General features: G+C 46.3%; 1 protein-coding gene across 1 annotated transcript in view; it reads right to left on the minus strand.

Moving 5' to 3' along the window:
• The window catches only part of SLC2A5 (solute carrier family 2 (facilitated glucose/fructose transporter), member 5), a 10,230-nt gene extending 3,449 nt beyond the window's left edge, over positions 1 to 6,781 (minus strand). The window contains exons 1-7 of the mRNA XM_009325186.1: positions 6,725 to 6,781; positions 5,055 to 5,153; positions 4,433 to 4,593; positions 3,795 to 3,919; positions 1,031 to 1,183; positions 831 to 956; positions 355 to 542 (exon numbers count right to left, since the gene is read on the minus strand). Of these exons, the coding sequence (XP_009323461.1) occupies positions 355 to 542; positions 831 to 956; positions 1,031 to 1,183; positions 3,795 to 3,919; positions 4,433 to 4,593; positions 5,055 to 5,153; positions 6,725 to 6,781 (909 nt within the window). The remainder of the gene's footprint in view (positions 1 to 354; positions 543 to 830; positions 957 to 1,030; positions 1,184 to 3,794; positions 3,920 to 4,432; positions 4,594 to 5,054; positions 5,154 to 6,724) is intronic.
• Between the last annotated feature and the right edge of the window lie 4,756 nt (positions 6,782 to 11,537).

Here is an 11,537-nt window from a genome sequence, read left to right on the forward strand (position 1 = left end):
TGCCATTTTGGCTGCTTTGACATCCCGGAACTGGTGCACAGAAGCCTGAGAACTGAATTCTTTCATTTCTGGAGATATTGGTGTTTGGATCCAGGCACAAGCACCTTACTCTAAAAACGTCCAAACTATCCTTAACAGGAGAGCTTAGCTCTGTATCTAGCACACGTGTGTACTGGATTTGGTACTGGCCAGGGTCAACCCACCACAACGTGACACAGAACCAGTGTCCCTGATGAAGGGGTACTCCTGTGTCAGCACTGCCCCACATCATCCACTCTAAAGTCCCATCCACCCTAAAGTCCCATCCCTTTATCACTCACCCCACTGGCCTTTCCCACACGCCTTCCCACTCACCGCATTAACCCCAGAAAGCTGCTGGCCCATCATCATGACAACAATTGAGATGAGCTGCCATCGCAAGCCTCTGAAGGTGCACAGGCTGAGTACAGAGAAATGTCCTTCCTCCTTTTCTGACCGGTCTTCTTGGCGTATTTCTTCCATCTCATCATCCACATCATCCCAGCCTCTCAGCTTCTGCAGAGCTAGATGGGAGAGGAAGGTGAGTTATGGACCCCAGAGAACAGGTCTACAGTGAGCTCTCCTGCTTCAGATCAAGTCAGAACAATATGGGCAGCAGTGCTTCCATGGTGGGAAGTCAGGGATTCACATATGCAGAGAAAGGAGCAATGCTGCAAGAATCCCATCCACCAGCAACATGTCAATGAAGAATTTCACACTGGCTTGCTTCACTGTTGGTTGCTGTCAGCCATGTCCCACGGTCAGATCTATCCCATTCCACCTCCCCTTTTCATTAAAGGATGATGCTGTACCTTGTCGTGCTTGCTCTTCATTGCCCTTTTGTATCAGCAGATATCTGGGACTCTCAGGGAAAAAGGGCAATATAAGGAGCTGAATTAATGATGGGATCCCAGTGAGCCCCAGCAGCACGGGCCAGCCTGCAACAAGTAAGACAAGATGACAAATCTTTCCCCAGTGGAGCCCACAGAAAAGTCCCGAGCCCAGGCTTTACCTTCGTCATTCCCAAGGATTCTGTTGAGACCAAGGATCTGAGCTACAAGGATCCCAAGGGTGATGAAGAGCTGGGGTACTACCCCAATAGCACCTCTCAGATTTTTGGGGGACATTTCTCCAAGGAACATGGGAACCACATTGGAGGCCAGACCTAGTAGGTAGAGAACAATGTTAGACGTGCAGCTGACATCGGCACACTCACCATCTTCAGTAAGATGCCCTTTTCCCCATGTGAGACCAAAGTGATCCCCGCTGGACCACAGGACATATGGAATCCTCACACTCAAACACTTCTGCTCCAGCTGAAGATTTAATGTCATCTTCTGGCCAGTGAATATGCTGTGTGTGTTTTCTTCACTCTTCAGTGGAACATGGGACAAAAAACATGTGGCATTGGTTCACTCAGTAGGTGGACAGGTACAAAATCCATCACTGCATCTGGTGCCCAGGAATCTAGCTTTCTCTGGGAGCCATTAGAGAAAGAAGTTTGTCCCACTACCTCTCTGTTCATAAGTAATGCTGTCCCTTCACCAAAGCTGTCAATATTACACTCACATATATTAAACTTCAGACAGACATCATCTCTGTGGCTAGGCTGCAGAGACATTCCCATGCTGGGGTTAATTCAAGGAGCCTGGATTGTTTCACCCATTTCCATTGAAATACAGTAGGGAACCAACTATCTGTGCACGAGGGGCCTTGGGACTGCAACCTGCCCACCTTCTGGTGCTTTGAGGGTCTAGCTTATAAACTGCTCAGCAGCAAAGCATTTTAGGAGTCCGAGAAGGCTAACAGTAGCCTGTCTTGCCTACAGAGCTGGCAGATGATTTGGGGACTCTCAGTGTTCATCTTCCTAAGAGTAGCTTTCTCCCAGTGGGGTCTGCCAAGTACTTCAATACAATACATGCAAAGAAATATTGTGTGCTACTTCAGGTTTGGAAACAAACTCAAAGTGTAAGGGAGGAATTTCTACTTCCTCTAAAACAAGAAAAGAAATCAGTATCCAAACAAGCTGATGTGAGGGTGGAAGGATGTGACTTCTTGCTGGCTTTTAAAAATTCACTACTCCTTTAATTGCTCAGTAACACTTTGCAGAGAGCTTTGCTGGTTTGAGATTTCTTACAGGTAGTATGCTGGAATAGGTATTTCTACTCTAATAGGACGCAGGTTATTTTGAGGAACATTGCATGGTTACCCACAGTAACCCCAGAGAGCTGCCAGCTCCCATGCTTACGCTGTAAATCCTGGCACGCAAAACCCAAACTCCTGGAGTCAAATGACCACATGAGACTCTTATCTTACATTTCTAAAGTTCCTAGCCTTCAGGAGCTCGGAGTTACTAAGATGATCAAGCTGTTATCCGAAAGCCAAGAGGCATGGAAACAAGTGTTAAAGCAACTAGAAAACATTATAAAACTAAACTCACGAGGTGTAGTGTTTTAAGTTCACACTATAACCAGCCTTTTAATTGTCCAGATTAAAACATGCTAGCAGTGACTCCTGGACTACCGCGTTCAAGTTACAGCAGCTTTCTAACTGTTCAGACCCATGCTGATCAAGCCCTGTCACAGAGGGGCCCTGCATACAACAGGGCTGTCAACAGGGCTACCAGCGCCGGAGCTGCCCTTTTGGGAGGAAGAGGGACGCTCGGATCCTACCAGAGCCTGAAGCAGGCTGCCTTGGCTCAGCAGCTTCCCTCCCCGGACACAGTGTCCGCAGTGCAAGTGAAGTCAAGCTGTGAAGGGCAAGTCAGGACAGCCAGTCCAGATTCTTTAGTCAGTTATAAATAACTGGAAAGAGGGATCACGCTTAACAGGTCCCTTAGTATTTATTCAGAGAACCAATGCTAAGAGCAGCTGCCAGGCTTAGGAGAGTCAAAAGCCAAAACAAAACCGTTGGACTAGAGAAATTTCCTGCCTTAGCTCACCAATTGCAATTGCTGCATGTTACAGATCAAGTTGTTTTCCTATATCAGTTTCTTGTTTTCTCGTTTTATCTTTACAGGATATCCCAACTCACTAATAAACCATGGACCACGTCAGTCTCGCCAGCCCAAAGCCAATTAATTGAGCTTAAATGCTGTTAGGACCCTTTATCAACCTGGCTCTGCACACGCTCAGTGCAGCACTGCATGGGGTACCCAGCCGTTCTGGGTTTCTGTTTGCTCCATATTACTGTAGCTCTAATACAGCCACTTATACCAGCAACTCCCGTACACCCTTCTGCTCGGCTTCCCACTATCTTTGCAGTTAATCCAGTGGCTCTGAACCCTTCGCTCTCCCTTTTAACATTTCTTTTCTCCTGCAGGAATAACAGTCAGTTCCAGGACTGGATTATTGGGTCTGGCATTGTCTCCAATGACTTTGACTTAGAAGGATTATTCTGGTTTTGATTATGTTAAAAAGAAAAAAAAAAAAAATCTACTTTAAGATGCCTGGGAAAACAGATTAACATCATCAGGTTTCCTGGCTGTTGGAGCTCCAGTGCCTAGCAGATGCTTATTACAGAGAATAGCTGCATCTACAGACACACATCTTCCCTGTACCTCCTGAATTCCAGTCTCACTGCCATTGTCTACTAGAGATCTTTAGTACTTCTGCAACATGCAGATGACAACTGTTATTCAAGCAAGTACAGCGTTGTTATGCAGATGTTGGCTAAAATGTGCTACCTGTGAAACCATCTGTTGTGAGAATAAAACACCTTTACGTAGCTAAGAATATATTTATTGCTCTCCCTTTACCATCCAACCTCTCACTTACCAGCATATATTCCTATGATAACACGTGAAAGGATGATTACTTCAAAGGTTTTTGCTAGCTCTGAGGTTCCCATAAGGGTTGCAGCAGCAATGGAGAAGAGGTTATTTATCAGCAAAGTGCCCTTTCTGCAAAGTAATAGAGAAGGAGACAGATTCAGTTTATTTTTTCTAAGGCCCCAAGAGCAGATAGATCCCCCCTGTGTTATACTGCCCAAATCTCAAATGAATCACCATCCCAAAGACTAACCAAGGAGAAAGTGGCGATTGTCCCATTTTTCCTGCAGCGAATGGAGGCTTCAGGAAAGAACTGAAGTTTCTCAGGAAAGCTGAGCAGCAGAAGCTGGGCCCGATCTCCAATCCCAGCCCATGACTTTCATCCTTGCTCTCTCACTGGCTCAGTGCCCAGCATACAGCCCGGCCTTGACCATACTGAAACCATATAAATTCTTCTACGTGTGGGAGACAACAGGTATTGCTGAATCCAGCAACTAATCACCGCCCCATCTGCCTTACAATCAAGGTGTGTGACACACAATCGTGCTCCTGATGGGCTTGGCAAGCTGGAGTGACCAGTGAGGCAAGTCTTATCTGAACCCAGCAAACCGTTGGTGAAGGTTGTTAAACACCAGTGTCACGTACCGGCCACAATTGTTGACCAGAGGCCACACCATGAGGGACCCAAACAAGCCACCCAGAGGGTACATGGACACAGTAAGAGACCAGAGCAGTGTCTGGAAGCCGCTGTCCATAGGCACTCCACTCCTGTTGAAGTAGGTTCGGTTGTAAAAGTCTTGCATGTACTAGAATGAAACACAGAGCATGTTTAGCACAGTAAGTAAAATCTTGATGCTGTAAAAGCTAGTTAACAACAAACACCATAAAGCTTTAAACAAACGTCTTGATAAAAACCAGAATGGCTGAGTTGAAAAATGAATGCAAGAGAGGGACGGAGAAGCCTAGACTAGCTAACCGTTACTGCAAGTTATCCTGCCTTGTAGGATTTGCCTGGTTTCCAGAAGGGAAGGCATTTCTCATGCCCCGTCTCTCCTAGGCACAAAGTCCCGACAGTAGTGCTATATGCCTTAACAGCCCCCCTTTCCTTTCCTGGGGAGCCACTTCTCTCCAGGTGCCTGGTCATTCAAAGCACGGAGAAAAGTACAAGCCTCTGCCCACAAACACCCGTAATCTACTGTTACGCTCCTGCCTCGTTTCGTCCGTAAACCCGCTCCTAGGTCATGGTCCACTCCACAGTCCAACCTACCAGGGCTGGAGAATTAATCACAGACACGTTGTAGCCGTACTGGAAAGAAGATCCAAACGCAGATATCAGCGTTACCAGTGCCAGCAAAAGCGTCATTTTCTGCAGAAGGAAAACAAAACACAGAAACACCGCCTTAGAAGCAGGTTTGGCTTTTAGGCATAAACGGCATTCAGTAAAAATAAAGAAGTACCCTAAGACTTGCCTTCTGTGTTTTTCACTTCGTGTTACTGCATAAAGAAAGCCCAATGGGTTGTTTTCATGATAACTAATTTTGTTCTGCTTGATTTGCATAGTCATTACAGTAATTCATTCCACTCTTCCCTGGTATTGATGGATCATTTAGATGATGAATAATTTTTAAAGTTATCATTGTTAAAATACCGCCCGCAGGCAAAAAAGTTGTATGCAATTATTCTTTTTCCAACATGCAAATTGGTTAATGAAATAACACAGGACATTGGCACAGGAAAGCTTAAAAAGAAGAGATTTTGCATAAAGTGGCAAAATCCCTGTCCTGTTTGTTTGTCATGCCTTCACACGCCGGCTTGTCCTGCCTCCCACATTTCAGGATCAAGCTGTTTATGGACCTAATCCGATTGCCATTGAAGCCAATTAGAACTTATCCAAGCAGCTCAGCGAGGGCTTGGTGGTGGGGTAGAAGAGCAACGCTTTGCCGTTAAGCGGAAGGGTGAAATCTGGAGTAGGATCAAGCACCAACCCTGGCTGTGGGTACACAGTCCTCAGGGTTACAAGTAACTTGCTTTTTGCAACAATTGAGTTGCTATTTAGTCCTCAGGCTGGCCCCGCTGTGTTGACTGAGCTGGTTTCGGGGGTTTTTCATAGCTCATTAATATATCTCATTGCTGCTACATCAATAAAGTAATTTTTCATTCAGATGCATATAATTGTCACCATCAATAGCCTTCATGTCTGCAAGATTTTACGTCCTGACGCTCAACTCAGGTCCCTGAGTCATTGAATGAAATCTGTCATTTCCCTAAATTGAACATTTGTCCAAATAGCTGCTGGTACTCCTTATATTCCTCAGAAGCTCCAGCAGCTCACCTCCAGACATCTGCAGAGTTTAAGGCACTGCAGCAGATCGAAATTCAAGTCAATCTCAGAGTAAGAAAGAATCAGGAGGAAGCTGAGGCTTCCAGCTACATTTTCTAGGAGTAGACTGTTGACATTCTCACATTGGGGATGAAAAGCAGGCTGCCTTGCTCTCATTAAACAAATCCCAGGAGCTGAAAGGAGCCACTGGTGTTAATTATTCACATTTAGGAAAGCCTCTGGCATACATGTGCATTGCATTGTGCAAGATTCCACAAAAATGCTGCTGTATGGGCAGCCCCCGTCCAGAAGCATCTGCAGCCTAAAACTGATTGGAAAGTAGGAAAGAAAACTCAGACACAGAAGGGGAAAGTCACACAGAAGTTACAAGGTAGGTCACCTGCAGACAAAATCATGAGTGCAACGCTATGCTGCAGACAGACATAAATGGGGTTCAAGAACATAACGCATCTCTGCTCTCCCTGCAAGATGAGTTGTGGATATGCTAGCCCAAAAGATCTTGGTCTTCTCCTTCCTCTACCAGTACCTGCAGATACAGCTTGCCCTGTATCTCTGTGGGAGGCTCAAGTTGGAAGTATAGAGTCCGGCATACTTACCCCCTTTGAACCTTCATTGCAGTCAGAGCTCTCCTGCTTCTCTCTTTTCAACTTCATTTTGGTGTTTGAATCACAGATGCCGAGTAGAGGCTTTTATAGCCAAAACAGACAGCGCAGGGGATGGGAACGCCCTGCACAGAAAATCCCCCTCTGTGACTTCTCAGAAAACATCCAATCAACGCCAAGCTCTATCAGCCAAAGTTGTTATTCTCTGGCCATTCCCTTACTCTGCGTGACTCCCTCGCGTCTTCTCTTTCTTTTCCTCGTTCAAGTCTGTCACCGCTAGGTCAGATGTTCTTTTGCCGGATCCTGACTCAAAACTGAGGTGCTGCCTAGCTACAGGGGAAACAGGCCAGTCTCTCCGACTAGAAGGGGCAGACTTATCGCAAAAGCTGCTAAATGAGCTGTTTTCCCCCAGCTATGTGCACATGGACAAGATGAGTCTGTAGCAATAGGGCTGCTGCTCCTTCGCGCCGCCGCTCACGGGCAGCTGCGGAGAGCGCAGCTGGAGAGGCTGCCCGGCGACTGCTGCGTTCCGGGGAGAATGGGGCATTCTGTGGGAGCAGCCTTGGCAACAGAGCGGGTGTTTGCCATGGGCCACAGCGATAACACGGAACTGTATTAACCCTCCGGCAGCCACGGATTGCGTATCTGCCCTTGGGCCTAAATATCGCTCATTGTCCTACCTTGCACGAACCAGCTTGCTTCGGGGCATTTCTGCAGTTCACAGAGAACAGGTTCATCCTCTCGGATTTGTGTTTTTGACAGGACACAGAACACACAGTTTTTCCACCAAAGCACATTAGGTTCCTTTCCGTCTACATGCAAGGTGTACCACGTGTTGCTGGCTTAGCATTAACTTCCTACACTATGAGACTACTTTTAACAGTAGGTTAATAGTCGACTACAATTTCTAGAGTTTATCTGTGAACTTTGCATTTCTCTGATACCTCCAGCAGCTGGAGAAACTGGAACCAAAGCTTGCTGTTATTGGTCCATCTATCTTTAACAGCCAGCTTAAAAAAAAATGCATCCTCTTGAGCAACAGGAGTTGTTCATGTGTCTTGCATGCATTCTTTGACTGGTTGCAGCCTCCCTTGCTCTGGGTGAAAGCATCCTGCTCTAAAAATAGGAAGGGGAACAGAGCCCTGTTGCTTTCAGGGTAGCGGAAGTCCTCCCTAGACTTCTTATCATTTGTTGGAAGTTAACATCCTCAAGGACGCTGTTTGCTGGGATATCTTGACAGTGGATCACACCTCAAGAACACTCCTGGCTCTTTCAGGAGTGACTCCTGCTTCAGTCCCACCTATCACGTGGTGTCTTAACTGAAGAGAGATGCAAACCAGAATATTCATTTCGCCCATAACTCATCTTTCTCTACCTTCCCCTGCAGTCCCATTGAGCGAACGTAGCTAACTGGCACTAACCAAGACACTCTGAGCCAGCTCAGCTTTTCCCATACTGCCTTCAAACATTGCTCAAAGCACCTCAAAACAAATGGGACAGTGTCGTGGTTTAACCCCAGCTGGCAACTAAGCCCCACGCAGCCGCTCGCTCACTCCCCCTGGTGAGATGGGCAGAGAATCAGAAGAGTAAAAATGAGAAAACTCATGGGTTAAGACAGTTTAATAGGGAAAGCAAAAGCCACGCATGCAAGCAAAGCAAAACAAGGAATCCATTTGCTCCTTCCCATGGGCAGGCAGGTGTTCAGCCATCTCCAGGAAGGCAGGGCTCCATCACGCCTAACGGTGACTTGGGATAACAAACGCCATCGCTCCAAACTTCCCCCCCTTCCTTCTTCTTCCCCCAGCTTTATGTGCTGAGCATGACGCCATATGGTGTGGGATATCCCTTGGGTCAGTTGGGGTCAGCTCTCCCGGCTGTGTCCCCTCCCAGCTTCTTGTGCCCCCCCAGCCTGCTCGCTGGTGGGGTGGGGTGAGAAGCAGAAAAGGCCTTGACTGTGTGTCAGCACTGCTCAGCAATAACAAAAACATCCCTGTGTTACCAACACTGTTTCCAGCACAAATCCAGAACACAGCCCCATACTAGCTACTGTGAAGAAAGTTAACTCCATCCCAGCCAAAACCAGCACAGACAGGTCATAGCTCACTCAGCAACTAGTTCAGTTCTCACTTTCACAAATCTTTGGCCAGAAGAGGGAAAATGGAAAGTGAGCCATTCTGCCCCAGGGGTAGGGAAGTTGCAAGGACAAACTTTTCATGAAATTCCTGTTCTTGAAAGACAGTATCGTTCTTCCGGGAGTTCTTGGCAGAATGACAGCCACTTTGACGCTCAGTAATTATAAGAAAGGAGAATTCTCTATCATGGTCTTTAAACTCCTTCCCTGAACTTGAAGAAATTCTTGACACAGAAATCAAACAAGACATGTACGTTTGCCATCAGAAATCCTTCACCAGAGTAAACGCTGCTTATGGCAGCGGAACACTTTGAACATTTGACAATCACAGCAATCACTGGTAACAACATCCGTAAGGTAGTAATTGGCTCCAAGATGATCTTGGAAGAGTTCGATGAAGGGAGACAGGATGGTGAATGAATTTCTCCTTGGACTTTCAAAGCAATTGCAGGGGTATAACTTCAACAGCTGAGATCCTGTTGGACTTGGGCAAAGAACAGAGCCAGAAACAAGTAAAGGGAGCAAATTTTACAGGCGTTTTACAAGCACATTTTCAACTTCAGTGACAGCACATATTAAGCTTCTTAATCTGCTCTTCACCCCAGAGTGCAGTTGTCTGAAGACATTAACTCAGCTCTGTATCTTCTCTCCTCCACACTTGTCCACCACATGGTAAGAGTTCCCACGCATGCGTGCAGGAAACCGTTTACACTCAGCCCAACTGTCTGTGCTCTGATCCTATGAAACCCTGATACCTTTGGCAAAAATAATTAAGAGGGGAGGCTTAGTTTCCAGGAGAATAAGTCTGCTGGAGAACATTAGCAGTGAGCTATAGAAAAGTGATGGTTAGATTGGGAGCTGGCACTCAGCCATGCTGCAGTATGCTGATTGCAATGCTTGCGGTAAGGAGACTTTACCAGGAGACATTCCAAAAGAGTGACATCAGCAGCCTTTTCACCTGCATTTTGGGAAGGAATTGCACGTTCAGTCAAGGCTAATTCAATATTATATGCAGTCCTGAGCTACAACTGGGGTGTTTCACCTGAAGGTGAAACAATAATTTAAGTAACAAATGATTCCCCTGCAAATAAGTCATATACAGATACTGCTTTATCAGCTGCATAAATGGCTACCAGCCAATTAATTAAGAGGCAGATGTGGCAGTCTGATCCCCTAGCAATAGGAAAGGGGATTGCTGGATAAATAAGCACACTCTGCAGGTAAACAGTAGGAGACATGAAGCTCTGGAACTAAAAAGTAAATGAGACCCTATTTTCACCACACAAAGGTAATGCTAGGCAGCATCCTGCCAGCCTTCTTCCTTTTCCATTGCTGCTTCCAGCCCTGTGAGACGGCCAACAAAGTTTGAATCCATTCTGAGAAAAGTTCATTCACAGGTTAGAATCACATGGCAACTTACAAAGCAATACTCAACTGTCAGCCTCCGTTTTTTTCCCCCATAGCGACTTGAATTTTCTCTCTTTGGGCAGGTCCTGGGACGGCACCAGCTCTCCCCATTAGTCCCACCTACCTTACAGCCTGGCCTCATCTGGAGAAAGTGCAATTTATAATCTCATGGTTACCTAACATTTATAATCTCACATAGCTGAGAGCCACAGCCCGTAAGGTCACCTGAGCCTAAGGGAAATAAGACCCACGTACTCACTTCTCAGAGGTCTTTTCACAGTTCACAGCAGTAGGCCAGTAAGAATGAGCTGTAACAACACATACTGGTGAACAGGTTGCTCGAACTGATGAAAGGTGTACATCTCTATACATATAAAAAAGATAGGAAGAGGAACATATCTACAAACAGGTAGAAAAGATTTGTCTTCCTGTACCTGCCTTAGTCTTCAAGGTAGACACAAAAGAAACCTGAAGGAAGATCTTGCAAGTTTCTCATCCAAATTCTCCAAGGTGCCGAGACCCATCACAACATGCTTGAACAACATCTTGGTAAAGAAACAAACTTTATTTTGTAAAAGTTGGATAAAATATTTAAAAAACAAGCAAGTGAGGAGCTGTAAATAAGGTAAAACACTATCTCCAAATAGCAAACAAAAAACCATCCCCTCCCCAGCTCTGATATAACACTCCCAAAGCAAGAACAGACTGTAGCCTGTGCTTCGGCAGAAGACACCTGGAGTTCGGAGCACGTGCCAGGCACCGTCTTGCTGCTGGTGAGGGCTGTCCTTGCTGGAGGCTGGGCTGGTACACCCAGATATCCCTGAGCACCAAGGGAGTCTGCAGAGTTCAGGTTTCCTCAGGAGGCAATAACTGTGCTGCCACCACAAACCCTGATGAAGACCCATAACCACCAAGCAGAAGGAATAAACCATAGAGGAACCATCCATCACCACCCACAAAACAGGCATGCTTGCACACTATTGTCCACATTCAAGTGAAGAACAGGAGCCAGTGTGGAGCTCCCTCGAAGTCCTCACACACTAGGACTCAAAACCGTGCCCAGGATAGTCCAGTTCAGCAGCTACTGAAGTTCTCCTGTCACCAAGATATTTGTTCACCCCAGAACTCACAACACATTTGCCTTGTCAGACAGAAAAGCAAAACCCCAAACAATTTTTAAGATTTATAGTGGAGGGTGAGGGGAAGGAGGGAAGAAAACCAGGAAGTTGGAGTACAGCCGAACAGTATCTTCCAGGGGATCCTGAGCAA

The sequence above is a fragment of the Pygoscelis adeliae genome, unplaced genomic scaffold (assembly GCF_000699105.1).
Source record: "Pygoscelis adeliae isolate BGI_AS28 unplaced genomic scaffold, ASM69910v1 Scaffold36, whole genome shotgun sequence".
Lineage (NCBI taxonomy): Eukaryota > Metazoa > Chordata > Aves > Sphenisciformes > Spheniscidae > Pygoscelis > Pygoscelis adeliae.